General features: G+C 44.2%; 1 protein-coding gene across 1 annotated transcript in view; it reads left to right on the forward strand.

Annotated features, from left to right (window-relative positions):
• Window positions 1–20,173, forward strand: part of IRAK3 (interleukin 1 receptor associated kinase 3) — a 58,298-nt gene extending 38,125 nt beyond the window's left edge. Inside the window, exons 9-12 of the mRNA XM_037063091.1 lie at window positions 13,121–13,319; window positions 13,787–13,849; window positions 13,929–14,093; window positions 15,867–20,173. Coding sequence (XP_036918986.1) covers window positions 13,121–13,319; window positions 13,787–13,849; window positions 13,929–14,093; window positions 15,867–16,376 — 937 coding nt within the window. The 3' untranslated portion in view covers window positions 16,377–20,173. The remainder of the gene's footprint in view (window positions 1–13,120; window positions 13,320–13,786; window positions 13,850–13,928; window positions 14,094–15,866) is intronic.
• Window positions 20,174–20,783: the final 610 nt, after the last annotated feature.

Consider the following 20,783-nt stretch of genomic DNA (forward strand, 5'->3'; position numbering starts at 1 on the left):
GAACCTGGGCCACCCCCTGCAGCCACCACAGTTGTACAGGAAGGACTGACCGGACACCGCTCTGCAAAATGTGACCAAGCGATTCTTTTTCGTGCACTTTCCTCCCCACCTCTTTTCATCTTTCCTGATAGTTCAGTAGATGACTTTCTGCTTAAAATGTGATTCTGAGCAAAGTGCTTAACTCATCTGAGCCTCAGGATTTTTTCCTCTGCAAAAAGCTAATAAGGATAATGGCTTCTATCTCAGGGTAAACTGACAAAGTATGAATGGCACCTGGCAGAGAGTCCACACTCATCAAATGGAAGCTCCTGTTGTCATTGGTCGAGACGTGGTCGGAACGGCAGTGGAAGAGGCTGACAGATGTGATAGCTAATCAGCCCTTTTACTTCTCCCTTTTTTACTTACTGTCTTAATTCGTTCAGGATTCTATAACCAAAATACTATCAAGTGGGTGGCTAATAACCAACACACATTCGTTTCTCACAGTTCTGAAGGCTGGGAGGTCCAATATCATGATGCTGGCCCGCCCTTCGTCTGTGAGGTCTCACGTTCTGTTCACAGCCAGCCAGCCATCTTTTCCCTGTGTCTTCACCTGGCTGAAGGGGCAAGGGATCTCTCTGTGGCCCCTTTTTAAGGCACTAGTCCCTTCTGCAAGGGCTCTACTCTCACAACCTGATCAATTCCCAAAGGCCTACCTCCTAATTCATACAGTGTCAACATATGAATTTGGGAGACACCACACATTCAGTTCGTAGCACTTTCCCTCCATCATAAATTTATTGTGTTTGAAGATGGGCCCACAAGCTAAGATCTATGTTAAGAAAAATCACTTCTGTGCTAACTGACATATTGAACACTTTAAAAATTAGACATTTTATTTTCAATTTTATTTATTGATATGAGAGACAAAGAGAGACATTAATTTGTTGTTCCACTTATTTAGGCATTCATTGGTTGATTCTTGTATGCGCCCTGGCCAGAGATAAAACCCATAACCTTGGCACATCAGGACAACATTCTAACCAACTGAGCTACCCAGCCAAGTCATACATTTATTTCAGCTTACAAATATTTATGGAATATCTGTTGTGTGCAGACCATTGCATTAGATCGCAGAGGGGGAAGACCATGATCATAGTCTTGTCTTTGAAGGTTCAACCTGTTGATCAGAGAGATAACACAAACACAATATATAAAGTGCAACACTAACATCCAATGCCTCGTTGGTCTGAGAAGGCTTTTCTTCTTTTTTTTAAGTATATTTTATTGGTTATACTATTACAGTTGTCCCATTTCCCTCCCTTCATTCCCCTCCACACTGCACACCCACATTCCCCCTCTTTAGTTTATGTCCATGTGTCACAAGTTCTTTAGCTTCTACATTTCCCATACTGTTCTTACCCTACCCCTGTCTATTTTCTACCTACCGTCTATGCTACTTATTCTCTGTACCTTTTCCCCCACTCTCCTCTTCCCACTTTTAACCCTCCATGTGATCTCCATTCCTGTTCTAGTTGTTTGCTTAGTTTGTTTCTGTTTTTGTTTTAGGTGTGATTGTTAGTAATTTTGAGTTTGCTGTCAATCTACTATACATGTTTTCTATCTTCTTTTTCTTAGATAAGTCACTTTAACATTTCATAAAATAAGGGCTTGGTGATGATGAACTCCTTGAACTTGACCTTATCTGAGAAGTACTTTATCTGCCCTTCCATTCTAAATGAAAGCTTTGCTGAATAGAGCAATCTTGGATGTAGGTCCTTGCATTTCATGACTTGGAATACTTCTTTCTAGCCCCTTCTTGCCTGCAAGGTCTCTTTTGAGCAATCAGCTGACAGTATGATGGGAACTCCTTTGTAGGTTACTGTCTCTCTATCTCTTGCTGCTTCTAGAATTCTCTCCTTCATTTTAATCTTGGCTAATGTCATTATGATGTGCCTTGGTGTGTTCCTCATTGGGTCCAACTTCTTTAGGACTCTCTGAGCTTCCCAGACCTTCTGGAAGTGTATTTCCTTTGCCAGATTGGGGAAGTTCTCCTTTATTATTTGTTCAAGTAAGTTTTCCACTTATTCCTCTTCCCCTCTTCCCCTTCTGGTACCCCTATTCCACTTATTCCTCTTCCTCTTCCCCTTCTGGTACCCCTATAGTTCGGATGTTGGAATGTTTAAAGATGTCCTGGAGGTTCCTAAGCCTGTCCTCAGTTTTTTGAGTTCTTGTTTCTTCATTCTTTTCTGTTTGGTTGTTTCTTTCTTCCTTCTGGTCCACTCCATTGATTTGAGTCCCAGTTTTCTTCCCATCACTATTGGTTCCTTGTGCATTTTCCTCCATTTCACTTAGCGTAGCCTTCATTTGTTCATGTAATTTGTGACCAAATTCATCCAATTTTGTGAGCATCCTGATCACCAGTATTTTGAACTGTGCATCTGATAGGTTGGCTATCTGTTCATCGCTTAGTTGTATTTGCTGTGGAGCTTTGATCTGTTCTTCTGTTTGGGCCATTTTTTTTGTCTTGTTTTGCCTGTTACATGTGAGGGGTGGAGCCTTAGGTGTTCACCAGGGCGGGGTAACCCAGTTGCTGGGTTGTGACATATGTGGGGGCTGGGTCTAAGAGGGGACAATGGCGCTTGCTCTGCTCTCTGTAGGATCTCAGTCGCCTCCGCCACTTCCCCCAAGCAAACTGGGCCTTTCTGGTGTTGATTCTCATATGGGTGGGCTTGTATACATTCTAGGACCCTGTGGGTCTCTCCAGTGAACTCTCTGGTGAGGCTGGGAGTTTCTCCCTGCACCTCAACCCCCACAGGTGTTTTCCGTGGGCATTTTGAGGCTTTATTTCCACATGCTGGGACCCTGGGTTGCAGGGTCTGTCTCACTTCCCAATTTCTCCTGGTTTATCTGCGCACAAATGTGGGACCGCCAGGTCAGCCGCCTTGTGTGCAGTACCTCACTTCATAATTGCCACCTCACTGGGTCTGCCCATTGCCACCTTGCGCCTGGGGTCTGCCAGTTGCCACCTTCATACCCAAGGTGCCTTTTGTGCCTGTTGCCACTGCTTTTTGTGCAGCAAACCCTCTCCGTCCACTGCCCGACTCCACCCTGCTTACCAGTCTGGATGAGTGTGTCTATTTTATCTTCTTGGTTGTCCAACTTCTACACAGTTCAATTTTCTGGTTGTTATTTTGTTTCTGAATTGTTGTTGCCCTTATTTTGGTTGTGCGAGGAGGCACAGTGTGTCTACCTACGCCTCCATCTTGGCTGGGAGTCTCCCAGTAGAGCTGTTCTTCTTCTAATTAGGTGGTTGTGGGCCAAGTCTTTGAGGAGATGGGTCATGGCGGTGGATTCATTGAAAGGATGGAAGGGAATATTCTTGGTAGAAGTAATAATATGTTCAAGGGAACAGAGTGAAGAATCGCCAAGCATATAATGATAGCAAGACGTATTGATTGACTGGAATGGAAAGGGTAAGGTTGGAATAAGGAAAGATAAGACTAGAGGGAGGAGTAAGAAGTGTGGTCAGGGGTTGGATAGAGGCTTGAATGCTAACAAGGCTGAGACTTAGATTTGACAAGCACAGCTCTCTCTAAAGGGACTCTGAGGCTTCTCTGGGGTATAGGTGACAATGGAAAGGTTCTGGAATCTCTTAGGTGATACCATGATTTTGAAGGAGGACATTTATTCCAGGCCAGTATCCCAGGTACATGTTTAGATGTGCTGAACTGCAAGGTCATCTGAATAATACTGCTGCTAGATGTGTGCCCAGTGGGTAGTAGGGGTATCGAGTACTGAAAGACATCTATCTGATCAGATGGGAAATCTCATGGAAGAGGCGGGTTTTAAACTGGAAATGCAGCTGGCAATGTATTGTATTTTCCTAGTTGGTGAATGGTCTGCCAGTTGTTGCCTTTCTGAGTTTTCCAAAAGGTTCAAAGACTCAACATAACCACCTACAGACTGTGCCCATCCAGGCATGGGTCAGGGTGTGGAGTTCTGGGGCTGTGGGCATTTATTGAGAACTGTGGCTTCACAAGTGCTCATCGGTGTATTCCTCTGTGCTCCAGAGCACATCAGCCTCTTTCACAGCCACTGAACTCTTGAACTTTCTGCTGGGCCTGCCAGCAAACATGTGAATTAGTGCCAACTATAGCAGTATATTTCCACCTTCCTTGGGTGATGGGCACACCTGTTCTCTAGAAACTGGAATGAAACCAACTGATTTCATTTGGAGTACTGAGCATCTGTCGGATGGTAATGGCTGAGAGTCTTGGCCAAAGGTGGATTGGCTGACCTGGGTACTCTCCTGAATCTCTTTTAAAGGAACCCCTCACTTTGCTCTAAATGTGGGCCTCCCTAATTTTTGGTTCCTCTACTCGTATGTACAGCCTAGTGTTTTCAGGAGGGCCTGCAATCCCTACTCTTCTGCCTTTGTCATATTAATTTTTAATTCTTTGTGAGGAAAGGCAGCTTCTAGGAGATATGGTATTTTATCACACCACACTGATAATTGACCGAAAAAAAAGGACATTTCAAAAAGTGTTAAATAGTGATCTTTTGATGAGCAAGTCCGGTCCCTGCATTTGTTGGAGTGAGAGATGGGGGCTGTCGTTACCTTCATGGTCTTCCCTGCATCTGGGCCTCAGACTGATGAATCACAGAAGAGTGGATTGTACATCATTTGACATTATTAAATAATGTTTTAATAGTATGGAATAACACGGAACAATGTGCATAAAGTGAGATTAAGTGAAAAAAACAAGTTGAAGTAGTACAGAGTCCTACAAATTTATGATTGGAAATAGATTAAAAGTAAAACAAGAACATAAATAAGGCTTTATTGAGTCAGAGAGATACAGCTTTTTACTGAATGGCTTAGTTTTTACTTCTGCATTATGTTTTTTAAATTTTTCTGTAAGGATGCTGTGCTATTCTTATAATAAAAATAATATTTATTAGAAAAATATAATTTGGCATCAAGCCTTTCTATCTCAAACCGAGGAAGCAGAAGAAATATCAGTGGTGAGTCTCTAGTTACTAAATGATGTCCAAAAGTTTCATTTCATTCATTCCCCATAATTACTTCCATCTGCAGAGAAGCTTGGTAATCTTACACCTTTGTGGTTTTTAAAATAGTTTAAGAAATGAAGATTTGTAAGGCCATTATTGAGCAGCCTGGAGAGTGAGCAACGCCTGTGTTTAAGCTCAAGGAAACGGTGTCTGCACTGTTGCTGGAGGGGACAGGGAAAGAGCCCGGGAATCTGTGTTCAGGCCTAGTCCTGCCTCACACTCTCAGCCCCGGTTTTCTTCTCACGTGCACATTCAGAGTGAGCTGGGATGATCTCAAGTTGGATCTCTTCTTCCTTTCAAATTCTGTGACGTTGCATCTGCCTATTTTTGTACTGTACTCTATTTCTAAATGTAAGGACTGTGACAGGAGAAGGATGTAATTCAACACTTTTAAAACCCCAGTCAAGCTTTATCCTCATCAACTCTGGAGTGAGGGTGAGGAGTGCAGCTCTGTGAGGGAGGTGCCTCCAGAGACCTGCTCACCCTCGGGCAGGTTGGGCAAAGTCCTGACTTGCCTGTTTCCCAGAAACACCTTCCCCAGAATCTTTTCTCTCTTCTTCCCCCTTTTCAACAACCAACCCAACGATGACAACCAGTGATGTATTTCTGTCTCTGTCTCTAAGTGTACCGCCTTTCAGTCAGGAGATCTCAACTCAAATCCCTGCTCTACTACTTTCTAGCAGTGTGACTTTTGGTCTCCTCGTCTGGAACTGAGTAGGCTCCACTCCTCCCAGATTGTGGGAATGGAGCGAGATAATCTGTATAAAGCATCACCCAGAGTTTAGCAATAAGCTGCAGTTTCTCCCACCTGATGGAGAGCGCCTCTTTCACCTCCCAAGTGACTCACCCAGCCAGCCCTGGACCCGTGCACAGCACGTTGTCAGAGCTCCATTCTGGTGCAGATATAACGATTAGAGCTTTCTTTATATTGAGCTGAAATCTGTGACTTGTTCAGTCACTGTTTGGCACTGGAATTAACTACGTCCACCTAAAAAAAGAGGGGGAGATAGTTCGCTTAAATTCTGCTTTGTGATCAACAGTTATTTTTTTATGAGTAGCTAAATTAAAAGATTTATTTTCAGTTAACTACAGTAAATCCAAAGAGCACTGAACATGGAGAAGGAGGATGAAGCCTCGGTCCTGGCTCTGCCATTAAAAAGCTGTTTTGCACAGAATAAGTTGTTTCAACCACGTGGGCCTCATTCGCCTCATCTGCAAAAGAGCAACCTCCCTATAGCAGCAATGACAAATCAGCCTCATCTCACGTTGATTGATTGGCAGTGATTTTATCCTGTGCAGTATTGAAAGAGAATCTGGATGGTGTACATTTTTGCACTCACTTCGTGATGTCTGCCGAAAATATGGGAGGGTGTTTTGGCAATGTTTGGGCCACGTATTTGCCATATAAAGAATGGTCTAACCTATTCATGGGTTTAAGTTCTCTTAATTGACTGATTATGAACAAATGGTTCCTTGCCATCAACCACAGACTCAGCCTTGTGCTTATGTAAACAAGTGGGAACTTGGAGAAAGGAGGAGCAGCACTGGAATTCAGAGAAGTCGAGTGAAAGCCTCACGGAGGCAGCGAATCTCAGGCTGCATAGAGGATGGGATGAAAGCGAGGAAGAAGGAGCGCTATGCGGGTGAGGGGAGCAGTATTAGGAGAGGGGATCGAAAGTACGATGGCAGATGGAGACTGAACTTCTGGTGGTGAGCAGGCTACAGTGTACACAGGCATCAAATTACAATGTTGTGCACCCGAAACTTATGTAATGTGATTTACCAATGTTACCTCAATAAAAATGTAAACTTTTAAAGAAAGAAGGACAGAAAGGCTTTAAACGTCAACCAGAGCAGTCCGCCCTGGCTGCATTAGTAAGTGCTGATACCGCGGGGAAGCTCATGGGCTGCAGACAGAGTAGGGAGCTCCGGGAAAGCCCGAAGCTTCAGACGTGGCCCAGCTGCCCACCAGATCATTTATCAGCCTTGCCAACAACCCCGAGTGTAGGTGTCACTGGTCTTATCTCAGTTTGACAGAAGAGAAAGCCCAGACTTCCAGAAATCAGCATGCTGCTTCTGTCACACATCTGTGGGCGGGGAAAGGAGGCGGGGTTCCACGTTTGTGTGGGGACTCGTGAGAGCGAGGTGGCTTCATTAAGCAGAGACAGTGGAATTGAGCAGGGGAGGAGAGCATAGTTAATATATGCAAATTTGGAAATGTTGACACTGGACTCCTTGGGAAAATGGCAGTAGGCAGTGGACTGAGGTAGAGATTTGGCCTGGAGTCTGCATGCAGAATCTTCGCCCCTTTCAAGCAGCAAGAGTGAATTGCCTTCTTAGGGGACACTGTGTCAAGGACACAATCGCCGGACATGAAGGAAGACGCCAAGTCCACATTTCAAAGGTATTTTCAAAAAGTCTGGTGGTTTAGTTAGTCCAAAAAAGTCTTAGTAATTTGAACTCTTCAAAGAGAATGTTACAAAAACAAAAATTTATTTCCAGATGGTGGAATTTGAGGAGGAAAGGATTTAAAGAAAACAATCTTAAAGAACTGAAGTCTGTTCGTGACCAAAAACCCTCACATTTTTATTTGGGGAACGAAGATGTTTTTGAGTTACAGGATCACATAAAAGCATCTGAAAGCAGTAAACCTTCTTGCTATTTCCATCCTATCCCTTAGTGAGCTTAATTGCTTTCACATTTATGAATGATCTTAAATTCAAATGCATTTTATCCTGGACATCCCCCCCCACCACCACATTCATCCCCACTAGTTTCCAAAGCCAGGAGACAATCTTGGTGGGCATTTCTAGGGTCTCCTATACGACTACATTCGCTCATCCCTTTATATTGCCATTTGTCTCCTGCAGGTGAAAGAGCCTTTCATGTATGGGAAGGGCTCTAGGAAAGAAAGAGAAGAAGACATTAGTTTAAAAACAATTTTTAAAAATGGACATTGGTCAGAGATGTATGGCTGTAGTAGGTACATAGAGAATTTCCTCTGTGAGGGGCTACAAAGGCTGAGTGGTTGGGAAGAGGGCAGGAAGCCACAGATGGGCCCCTTCCTACAACAGGGCCCCTTGCCCGAGGGCCCATGCCTCTCTTTACTCCCAGAGCTGATGGGTGTGGCGAGGCTGGGCTCCGACTCAGTTCTTAGTGAGAATGGCAAAGCCTGCGGGAAGTGCAAAATGTGTTTGTTTGACTGACTGTTTAATTAACCAATCTCCTCCCTTTCCCTCTCCCCCCTGAAAATCTACATTTGTTTTTCAGAAACATTTTAGATATAAGCAACTTTTTTTCTTCAGACTGTCCTATTTTCCCCTTATCACCTCCTCTTTTCTAAGATATCTAAATATCTTAGAAGATATCATTTTCTCCCTAAGAGATGCCAAAAGAATGAAATATTATATAAGTTAAAATTTCCCCTCTTCTATTTACCATCACTGACTCTAAACACCAACATTCATTAATACACCTGAATACATATATGTGTGCACACATATGTACCAACTAATAGCTATATATTTTTACTTTCCATGGGCTTAAAATGCCTGGAAATGTTAATTTAGTCAAGTTCTTCCAGAATTTTTCTGGAACTATTTTGAAACACAACCACTGCCTTGAAACTAGTTAACCCAAGGGCCCTTGGAGCTCCAGGGTCAGCCTGCAACCCCCTTACCTTTGTTATTTCAAATTGCTGTCCTTGAACTCCTAGTGATAGCCAGCCAAATTCCCTGGGACTTTGAGGTAAGGTGTTATGTGCGGAATGGACAATGGCTAGCTTATGTCCTTCAAAGCACATTTCTAGGCCTTCCCTGTATATCAGGCACTCTGCATATGTTTTCTCACTTAATCCCTGTAACAGCCATGTGAGTTAAGCATCACCAGATCTGTGTATTGACAGGGAAAGTGAGGCTTAGGGAAGTTGTGCTAGTTTGGCTGGAGATGAAATTTTACAAGTACAGGAGGAGTACCCTGTATTGACTGGGCCTTTACACAGAGAGCCTAGGACTCATAAGGTAGCCATTAAAGCAAAACAAGTTTTAGTACTATCTCTGAGTCCTGCCTGGGTGCAATAGGAGAGAGAAAGCTGTGTCACCCAAGGAGGGAACAAAGGTCTCAGGCTCATACCGTTTTAGACCAGATGCCCACATTGCATTGGGGGAGTGGGTGTCTGTCCTTTCCCAATAACCTGCAGGTTTCCAGAGAAGCTGGGCCTTGCCTCATCTGGTGAGGGGGATCTTGGTGTTGTAACACAGGCAGCAAGAAGTCCTGTTGCCTCAGGCTGTCGATGAGAGGCCTCTATGGTCCTATTTATCTCTGGGGCCAGTTGGGTGGAGTCTGGGCTTTTCCTGAGAGTTGCCAGGCACTCAGGGACTGGGCTACTGGGTACCAATAACTCCCCATAGAGCCCTATAAAAATAAACATATCTGCAAAGGCCAGGCATGCACTTCCACGTCAAACGTGGTGTGTGCACTTAAGTTTAAATCCTGCATGGTAGTCGAGGTGTATCATCTTGCTTTATATTTAAGGCCCACAGACTTCAACTAAATCAGGAGACAAATTGGTGAGCAAAGAAAGCGGTTCTTGTAGCCTTTGGGGGATTCAGTTCTCTCAAGAGAATTGTCTTCGGATCCTCACCAAAGGGGAGACCTAATACAATAATATTCCCAGGCAGGATAAGATCACCACCTTGTGCAGGATTTTCCCTGTCCCATTAGTGACCTACCACTGATCCTTCTGCTAGAAGAATTATCTAGAGAGGTCTCTCTGCTACACTAAGTAGTCTTATGGGGAAGGCTAGAAGAAATAGGGTGTATGTCCTGGTTGGTGTGGCTCAGCAGATTGAATGCTGGCTTGCAAGCCAAAGGGTCACGAGTTTGATTCCTAGTCAGGGCACAGGCCTGGGTTGCCAGCCAGTTTCCCACCGATGGGCACGCAAGAGACAACCACACACTGATGTTTCTCTCTCTTTCTCCCTCCCTTCCCATGCTTGAAAATAAGTAAAATCTTTTTAAAAAATTGGAAACATTAAAAAAAAAAAGAAATAGGATGTAGAAACTCTAAATTAAGTGTGTGGGCCATTGGGTCCTTCTCATCTGTGTCCTTGGTAACCACCATAGGTAGCTAGCAAGCCTCTTATTGCATTATATTGTTACATGATTTTAGCTATCTATGTTGTTTTCATTCTGGTAATCTGTTTTCAGCCCTATATGATAAACGTGTTCAGTTGACCTACATGGTAGCTGAAGGCACTTTATGTTAGAACATTCTATTTAAGGTTGAAGCGGGGGAAGAATTAGGACAGAATTGATTATTGAAGGGCCTTTTGCAATTCCCACTGTCCTGAAACACAACATCCTTCTTCCTTGACTACCATTAACCTTTATTTTGAACAGAGTAAATCACTGGACTCAAAATTTATGTTATGCACTAACATCAGCTGGTAAACAACTTGTCTTTTCACCAAATGCCATTATTCAAAGTGTGAAAGCAGTGCCCTAGAACAATTTCGCATTCTTATTGATGGCCTCTTGCGGACCCACAGTCCTTTGTTGGGTTTTATTGTGTAACACCTTGTGGTCACAGCTCAACTCTTGCAGAAATGTGACTCACCAATGGCTGGAAGCTTCCTGCCAGTTTTGCTGAGGGTCAAATAAATGGATTATGCTTGTTGTTATTGCTGCTTCTTTTCTGCTTGGAAAAGACCTATACTTCAGGAAGTCTAAGTATTCCACAGATTCAAATTTTTGCATTCTCCTCGTTCTGGCATTTTAAGTTGGGATTTTTATACCTTCTTAAGAGCTGGGGTGGAGGAAGGAGAGGGCCAGATGTTTGACAATGAAAATCTGGCGGTCCCAGCTTTGCTTCCTCCTCCAGGCTGAAATGAAGTGGGGCAGGGTGCAGAAGAGAACCAGGCTCTGTGTGCAGCCGAGGCTGGAGGGGCAGAGGGTTGGTCCTGGTAATGAGAGTTAACGAACCTCTCTGCCCGCCTCACATACCGGCACACCTGGCAAACTCCTCCACGAAATACCCTGTCAGTCAGAAATGATCAAGGCATCTCCTAGTAGGGCATCAGGAGCCCTGCTCTTGATCTGAACTAGTGAGGCATACACCTATGGAAGAATTGTGGACTAAATGTCTGTTCTCACCAAGAGCTAGAGAGAAGGTATGATCTGGCTCTCATATCTTCCTCATCTTCAGAAGCATGTCAGGGTAGTTAATACTGTTTCCAAGTGAGGAAAACAAAGAATGGGTGAGGAGTGACATAGATGTGTGGGACCCAGGCTGGTCTTAGAAGCTGCCAGGTTTGAAGTAATCTGGGGTGGAAAGACAAGGCAAGGAGAAAAATGAGGACTGTGCTTATGATGCAAGTCTCCTCCCTGACTTTCTCCTCACAAATGCCAGGATCACACAGCAGGTCTGGGCTTCGGGGCTTATGCAGAAGGTGGGTTCTTTGGATTTTGCAACTCCGCTAGTTTAAGACATATCTTTCTGGTCCTGGAAACCCCATCATTCTGTCTGTTGTCAGCTCAGTCCTGGGCAAAGTCTGCGTTAGAATTCTTGAGCCCTTAGTTTTACACCCTCTAAATAGAACCAGGACTCTGAATATGCTGAATCATAATAATGCCTGCAGTTCAGACCTGCAGAGCTAGGGGGTGCCTGTCAGTCTACTTATAGAGGGACGGAAAGGACTCCTGGAATTTTCATAAGGTCCAACACTTGTTCAGGATTAAGAATTTCTTATTTTTATCCTGCATCTATTAACACTTTTAATAAGAGAGTGTAGTAGTCCAAATGTACCATATGGTGTTTTGGGTGGGCAGGTCTTTTATTGGTAGCTTTGGCTGCAGGGGACAAAAAACAGGTTCCAAATAGCCCTAAACAAAACTGAAAAGTAGGTAACTTTCTTTTAGCCCATCCACCTCTTTTTATCCATATCCATCTTCTCTCTTGTGAGCAATTGCTAACCTTCGTCTTAGCTACCATTTACTGAGCGTTGCCATATGCCAGACAGTAGGCTGTTTATATGCCCCATATGCCTTCGGTGAGTTCTGTTGTTTTCCTCATTTCACTTGTGAGGAAAGACGATACTGAGGTTTACAGGGTCAAGTAACCCACCTGCGGTCCCAGGGCCAGGTGTGGGCCAAGTGAAACGTGCCTCCCTCTTGGTTTATCTTTCCTATCCGGCTATGGCAGCCCTTCACCAGTCAAGCAAGCTAGTGCTTACTCTCAGCCAAGATGTTAAGTGATTATTAGGGTTTTTATGCAACTGATGAACAACTAAAAAATGACTCCAAGCGCTTTGCCTTTGCCTCTGCCTCTATAGATGGGTATATTTTAAAAGAGGACTCAAAGACAAGGCCCTGGCCAGGTAGTTCATTTGGTTAGAATGTCGTCCTGACACACTAAGGTTGTGGGTTCAATCCCTGGTCAGAGCATATACAAGAACCAACCAATGATGCATAAATAAGTGGAACAGCATATCGATGTTTCTCTTTCTCTCTTCTTTCCTCTTTCTCTAAAATTAATTTTAAAAAAAGACTCAACACAAAAAAAAGCCATGGATACTGGGACAATGGAGTGGGGTTATCCCTAAGGTAGGAGCTACTAAAGATTCCTCACACATCATGGGAGAGTGGCTCCAGGCAGAGCGTTCCACGGCAGAGCTCCGTGCATATCACAGACTATTGTTATCTGGTTAAAATCCAGGTAGCATTCTCATCACGCCAGCAGAGCACAAGGCACCTCCAGTGTCCTCCAGTTCACTTCAGTGTCTCCTGTTGACAAAGCATCAGCTCTATCCACCAGCTCCACACACGTAGCTATAAACTCATAATGCCCACTGTTCCCAGGTGAGGATTTTGTTTTAGGTTTTATGTAACACTTGGATTTCTACTTTAAGAAAATTGAGCACATGTCCTCTATTTCATGGAAAAGTATGGATCGTTCTAATTTGCCCATGTTTGTAATGAACTAGATAAAGGTGAGCTTGTCGTCTTATTTTTCACCAAAATGTCTTTTTAATGTCTCTGCCTTGTTTGTCCTTGCTCATGATTTTAGTGCAAACATACTTTTGGACGACCAGTTTCAACCCAGACTGACGGGCTTTGCCATGGCTCACTTCCGACCCCGCCTGGAGCCCCAGAGCTCTGCGATGAGCAGGACCAGCGGCGGCGGCAAACACCTTTGGTACATGCCAGAGGAGTGCATCAGACAAGGCAGACTCTCCACTAAAACAGATGTCTACAGCTTCGGAATCGTGAGTGCCGGGAGGGCTCCAGACTGAGTTGTGCCCTTGGAATCCGTGTGGGTTTATTAACAGTTGCCACCCTGATAAAGCCAGTCTTTAAAAGAGGCATTCACTTTCAGATGTACGATCTCCTATCACTCATTGTTTTATACATTAATTTTGTGTAATCAATCAGCAATAAAATATAATTTTCACCCCGTGAAGGCCCGAGGGACAGCTCACAACCTTTCCTTGTTTTGTCCAGCATTGTGCATCTGCGTTACTTTATGCATTCATTATAACAGCCCTCTGATGTGCAACTACATGAAGGGTGCTAATGCGAATTAGATACAAGCAGGAAAGTTATACCCGTTGCTATTTTGCAAAGAAATAATTCTAGTTTTTACAATTATTGGAATGAACACTATACTCATTGCCAAGGTTAATAGTCGTGACTAATTGTGTGTGATAGTTAACTTTCTGTATATTCTTCGTAGGTGATCATGGAAGTTCTGACAAGTTGTAAAGTGGTGTTAGATGACCCGAAGCATATTCAGCTGGTAAGAATCGTCTTCCTCTGTGCACCTGGGTCTTTGTTCTGATGGAGTTCTAAATGAGGTTGTCTCCTCCTTTTCCTAGAGGGACCTCCTTATGGAGTTGATGGAAAAGAGAGGACTCGATTCGTGCCTCTCACTTCTAGATAAGAAAGTGTTTCCCTGTCCTCGGAATTTTTCTGCCAAGCTCTTCTCTCTGGCAGCCCAGTGCACTGCAACGCGGGCAAAACTAAGACCATCCATGGATGAGGTACGTATACACACACCGTTTTATTAAAAACTAAGGCCATAGAACCATGGAAAATTGAAATGGGAGAAATTGTGTATCTAAGTTAATTCTTTACCAGTGAGACAAATCTAGCCCTGGAGGAGAATTCTGAGTACACAGCTTTTCCAGGTCAGAGAGGCGTATCACTTGGTACTCTGTAGAGGTCGTTATTGGGTAGAACCAGGGACCTGCAAAAATTTTAATGAAAAGACATAGTGAGTACTTTGGAGAGAATATTTTATTTAAACTTTCTTAAGAGATCTGCTCATTAAAGATTCAGTATGTATTTTTCTGTTTTTTATTTATTCATCTGCCCAACTGATTTAATTATGCATTCATTTAGTATTTGTTTACAATAAACAATTTATTTGGTGCCTAATTTGCATGTGCCAGACTTTGTGCTGGGTGCTGGGGATCCCATACTGATCAAGCTATGGTTGCTGCCCTCGAGCTCACGGTCCATCAGTAAGTGTGGACTTCCAATACAGAAAGATAAGTGCACTGGTGGGTGGGAGCACAGCTAAAATACAGTCTAGCAGGAGGTCAAGGTTGAAGAGGAAGGCTTCTTCATGGAGCTGACAGCTGATCTATGACCTGAAAAGCAGGGTGGGTTCAGGTAGCCTTCGGATGGAAGGACTTCCCCGGCAGAGAGAACATGCACCTGCAAAGGCCCAGAGCGGCTGGATTTCATGTCGCTGAGACCACAGGCAGTTCGGGTGGTTCATGGAAATGGGATGGTGAAGGAAAAGCTGCAGTGGTTGTAATATAAGGTTCCAGGTGGTAGAGCGGCGTGAATTCTGCTCTAGCAGTTCGAATTTTATTCCGAGTCTATTGTAGAGTAAAGGAAGGGCTTTCATCAAGGAGTTGACATCATCAGAATATAAAAAGCCCTGGGCTGGGAGTCCGGAGAACTGTGTTCTAAGCCTGCCGCCACCGGGAAGGGCTGTGGGACCTGGAGCCTTGGGCCCGGGAAGCAGCTGTGAGGTCTGTAGTGGAGGGAACATGGAACTGGGAGCCAGAGATGGGGGCTCAAGCAGCAGTGGTCTGCTCCTTTCTGACTAGTGATAGTGATTGACCCCCTTTGTGAGACTTGGCGTTGTTATCTCTAAAGTGCAAATGGTAGTGCTGCTTGTGCGCGTTAAGTGGAGTGATGTGTGTAAAGTACTTCGGAAACTGTAAAGTTCTCTATCTGTATTTTTTTAATTACATATGTGTGAGAAGGTTTGTTATGTGTTATTTTATATCAGGTCAATGGTTTTGAGTTTGGGCTGCACATCCAAATAAACTGAGAAGCATTAACAATACAGATTCCTGGGCTCCCATCTCAGTATTTTTTGAATGGCAGCCTTTAGGGCAGGGATAAGGGGTCTGTATTTTAAGCATGCTCCTCGATGTGAGAACTATAGATTGGGCTCACTGTACCCCCAAACCCTTCCAATCTCCACATATTAAGGTTGAAGTAAAAAAATGGTAAGAAATTCACCCAAGGTCACAAAGTAATGGTAGCAAGTCTAGTTCTTAGGTCAAGTCTCTTGATACTCAACTTAATGCAGGGTTTTTTATGCTTTACTTCAAGTCACTTAATTTACTTATTACAATGAGGGATTTAGCTAATCTCTAATACCTTCTCATTCAAAATTCTATAGTAGAACTGATTTCATGAAAAGAAGATCACGTTCCTTAATGGGTAGACAGAAAAAAGGTAAAAGGAAAGGTTATTCAACTTAACTGGATGTTTACTTCTTGGCTATTTAGGTTCTAACTACTCTTGAAAGTACTCAAGCCTGCTTATATTTTGCTGAAGATCCTCCCATGTCACTCAAGTCCTTCAGGTGTCCTTCTCCACTCTTCCTGGACAACGTACCAAGTATTCCAGTGGAAGATGATGAAAGACAGAGTCATCATTCACCACTTCATGACAAACATTTGAGAGAAAAGAGAATGACTCAGAAAATTCCCTTTGAATGCAGCCAGTCTGAGGTTACATTTCTGAGCTTTGAGAGAAAGGCGGGGAGTGGGAGAAATGAGGATGCTTGTGATATGCCCAGTTCTTCTTGTGAAGGGTTTTGGCTTGCACACCTTGCAGCTCCACCCCAGGACTCCAAGGCCTCGAGTAGGAATGTGGACCCTTCTACAGAAGCTCCAGGCCATTCCTACAGGAGCAGGCCTATGGAGGTGAGCTGTTCCTCTGAATTCCTCTGGGACGAATGTGAACAGCTCCCAAAGGAATCCATTTTACCAGAAGATAAAGAAGAAGGCAAGTAGGACTGAGGCCTGTGAGTACAGATACCATCCTGGAAAGACATTGCCTCCCTAAGTCCTGCCAAGAGGATGACTGATGGAGACTTTGGTAATAATACAGACCAACAGTCTGGACATTCCCATTATTTACTTCCCAACTCGTAACACAGCGTGCCTGAAAAATGTGTTTTATCGGGTAATTGCCTCATGAGTAAACTTAGGCTAAACTGGAGCCGTTCAAGATTATTTGAGATCATGAGCTCTAACGTCAGACCAACAAAACCACCAAAAGCTACCAAAAAAGACTGGATTCCAATGTCTTCTTCATCAGTGTGAATCCTCGGGGCCTTCAGTCTGCTAGGTCTGTTCTGTTCAGTTGGATCCCTTTGTTTAGTTTAGCTTGCTTACAAAGGTTGTAGGAAGCCCCTAATTTGTAAATATTGGTAGATGCCCTTTAAAGAGTTGCCCTTTCGTTTGCTTTTATTGACGCTTTGTTCTTTTTTTTGTTCATCCCTACCCAGCCTGCTGTCTGACAATGAGCCAGGTTCGCCCTTGGCTATGACGTGTTTGATGCAGAGAAGGGGTTCTTGCCCAAGATCCGTATTCTGTATTTAAATTCTTCAGGTAGCTTATCACATACAATGTAGTGATTTACTGTTATTATAAGTGCTTTTTAAAAATATATACTTAGAGACCTACTGTATCCTGAGTAGAATGTGTGAAATTCTAATCAAATAATTTTTATTTCTGAGAGAGTGGCTGGTCACAAGAACCGAACAGATTTCTGTTACATTCTGTAGCTTCCAACTCTGCGCCCTGACTCCTGCAGTTTCCTGGATCTCTGCCTCTCGAATCCTCCCCAGTCCTTCAAGGGCCAGCAGAACCGCCATCCTTCCGGCGGCCTCCCTAGTCTCTCCAGCCGGAAGTACTTTATCAACAATTTCATAGCAATTAATAGTATTTCTCTTTTATGCCAGTCACTTCCTGAATTACACCAAAGTTGCGTCTGCCATCTTCTCTCTTGGACTAGACCTGAAAACTCCCTGTGTGGGTTTTCTGTTGTTGCTGAAACAAATTGTCATGAACTCAGTGGGTTGAAACAACATTAATTACTTTGTGGTTCTGGAAGGCAGGAGTCCTTGGCATCCCTTCCGGAGGCTTTAGGAGGAGATTCATTTTCTTACCTCTTCAAGCTTCTAGAGGCTGTCTGCCTTCCTTGGCTCGTGGCTTCTTCCCCGTCCTCAAAGCCCCCATGTAGCACCTTTGAATCTAGATCCTTCTCTTTCTCTCTGACTTCTTCTTTACCATCTGTTTCTCATACCTTGGCCTTCCTGCCCCCTCTCTTACAACGGTCCCTGTGATGCACTGGGCCCACACAGGTAACCCAAGAAAATCTCTGTATCCCGAGATCTTTAATGTAATCACATCTGCAACTATCCCTTTTCTCTTATAAGTAATCTAGTCACAGTTTTCTGGGAATAGGACATGGACATCTTTAGGGGGCCATAACTCTATCACGTTTCCTGAGTGTGTAGGGGCCGCCTCTTCAAGGCCTAGCATGTTGTCCTATACACGCAAGTGTCTCCTTATAAGTTGAAGTAAAGTGTCTCCATGAACTCACGTAATAAAAAACTCAGCTACAGTAAACATTGCTGAGTAAATCCTCAAAGTGAGGATGATGATTGTGTGTATGATGGTGGATTGAAATACTCCAAGAAAACCGTTTTTAAAGGATTTACAGAATCTCCCTCTTCAGGGCATTCATAATACAAGGATGGACCTCTAGCTGTCTGTGCATCAGAGGAATAGGCACATGCCCTGTGTGTGTGTGTGTGTGTGTGTGTGTGATGGGGTTCATCACAGTCCCGTTGGAGGCTGCATTCAAGATCAAAGAAAGAAGTCATCAGGAGTTAGGGTCAGGTTAGCAGACCAAGGTCAGACACATGGAACTATATACAATTCTGGGGGGAAATGACCTCATGGCAGAAAGTGAGGTTCAAAACACAGTAAGCCTTAGTCTGACTGACAGGCCCCAAAAAGGCCCCAGGTAAGCGGTTAGGAGAGGCCACGCCCACGGCAGGTCTTGGGGAGGGGGGGCTGGCTGTGGAGTGCTGTCTTCCCCACCTGAGCAGGATGGGTGTCTTCACAGTGCTCCCAAAGGGCCCCTGTGCTAAGACTAGTAGGGGCAGAGGTTTGGACTTGACTTCATAGGATTTTAATTCTTGTGACCTGCCCTAGTTGGCAACTCTTAATTGTTCACGTTAGTGAAAGGAAACAGTAAACACCTTTGGCATTTGGCTTTATGTATTACAAACCATTTTGAGGCTGATTTAGCTTATTTTATAAGTGTTGTCTGGAAGTACCTTCAGTGAGAGGTCACTAAGGAAGCTCTGATTAACATCAACCAGGCCTGCACCATCACTCAGCACACTTGCGATCTGTTGATTTGAACTCGCTTATTTGACTTAAAGCATTGTTCTTTAAACTTGAACGTGCATCAGAATGAAGTGGAAGGCTTGTTAAAAGCCCAGATTGCTGGGCCCACCCAGCTTCTGAAGCAGTTCTGGGGTTAGAAACCTGGCTTTGTAACAAGTTCCCCAGCAATGCTGAGGCCACTCTGAGAACCATTGCCCTCAAGTGTTCTCAGATTGTTCCAGGTCAGTAGATGCCACCCTTCCAACTAGGCTGCATGTTTTTGGAAAGAAGCATCAATTCTTTATATTTCAGCAATATAGTTAACCTCTGATCTTTTTGATTAGATCACCTTGCTGGAGGGTGGGGGTGAGTATTTTGGACATCTGAAGGGCCAAATCAGATTAACTGGCAATACGCTGACAAACGATATGGGAAGCAGATGCCACCGTGGCTTGAAATTACCAATTTTCTGCTGAGTGAAATTACCAATTTTCTACTGAGTGATCCAGTCCTCCTGACTAGATTTGCCTTCTAGTGGGGGTATTAAAAATGTTGATTATAGTAATTAAGTCTAGCATTCTGTGATGGGCAGTGAGGGATACCTCACAGCTTCATGAGGTGCAGAATAAGAAACCAAGGATGAGCCTCCAAGTGTTCCCTCTGATCAGCAAACATGAGTTAGTTAAGAATTCCACTCATCCTCATCCTTGTAATGCACTGTGAGCAACCCTCCAGGCAGGCTCTGTTAGAGGTTTTGTCGCATTTCATGATGCCCCAAAATATCTCATTGTTTTTCAAAATAGGGATGAGATATCTGGCATAAGCAATTGTATTGACTTGTTGAGAACTGTTTTAGTGACCCGTGACTTGCTGCGTGACTAGTTTGTGCAGTGATGCATCAGCCTGTGTGAAACGACTTTTGTGACCTGACTGCGGTGAGTATGGAAGTGAGGGTTATCCTGAGAGGTATTTACTAAGCACCTGCCAGAACCGAGGCACCATATTGGTTCCTAGGATACCAAGTAAGGAAGAAAAGACATCAACTCCAGTAAATAGTTGGGTGACATCTGCTATTTGAACCGCCAACCAATGGGACTTAAAGTAGAACTGAAAAGGAGGAGGGCAGAGATTACTGTGCACCTTTGAGAGGCTAAAGGCGGCCTCTTAGAGAAGCTTGCTGGAAGACAGACAGGAGTAAGAGAAATAGAAGCATGCCCAAGAAGCGCTCCAAGAAGGCTCTGCAGAGAGTCGGGGGGGCCCACCGCTCCACCGAGCTGTGCACACCACCGCCGCTGGGGTGGGGAGAATGGGGTGAGGGCAAAGGGAACAGGGTCCAGAGCTTCGCATGTTTTTCCCTGTTCAACCGTCACAACTACCAGAAAGTATGAATCCCATGCTATAGTTGAGGAAAATGACTCAGGGAGGTTAAGGAACTTACCTGAGGTCCTCCCAGATCTGGAAGAGACAGGAATTGAACCCCCATCTGCCTGACTTCAAAGCCCAGTGTTCTTTTCCTATGAAAAGGCATGGATCTGAAGTTGTTTGCTGATCCCACAAATTCTCAGTAAGCTTTGCCATATGATTCTGCCTTTATCACTGTCCTGCTTGTCCACCGCAGTTCCATGCCAGTGCAGTCCTTTGATGTCAATAATATGAATCCATCCATCCACTCACTCATTGAGTAAACATTTTCTAACAGCCTCCTTTGCATCAGGCATTGCTCTAGGAGCCGGGGAGATGATGAAGATCGAACCCCACAAAACACCCTGCCCTCATGGATTGTACACTTGACTGATGGAATGAATGAATGAGTGGATGAACAGGAAACACTGGGAGGGTTGTAACCACAGTTCTAACACTAACTGGCAGCTCTCCGTGAGCCGCCCTCTCAGAGCGGCGCCTGGATGTAGATCCTGGCTCCTCCGCCAGCTCTCCTGTGGGGGTTCCGAGAGGTTTTCTCCTTGTCCTACTGGATGGCTGATCTCTCCGTGGCAGCCCATCACGTTGCTATTAGTG

This window comes from Sturnira hondurensis, unplaced genomic scaffold, assembly GCF_014824575.4.
Source record: "Sturnira hondurensis isolate 20B ecotype Veracruz unplaced genomic scaffold, ASM1482457v3 Scaffold0014384, whole genome shotgun sequence".
NCBI classification, from domain to species: domain Eukaryota; kingdom Metazoa; phylum Chordata; class Mammalia; order Chiroptera; family Phyllostomidae; genus Sturnira; species Sturnira hondurensis.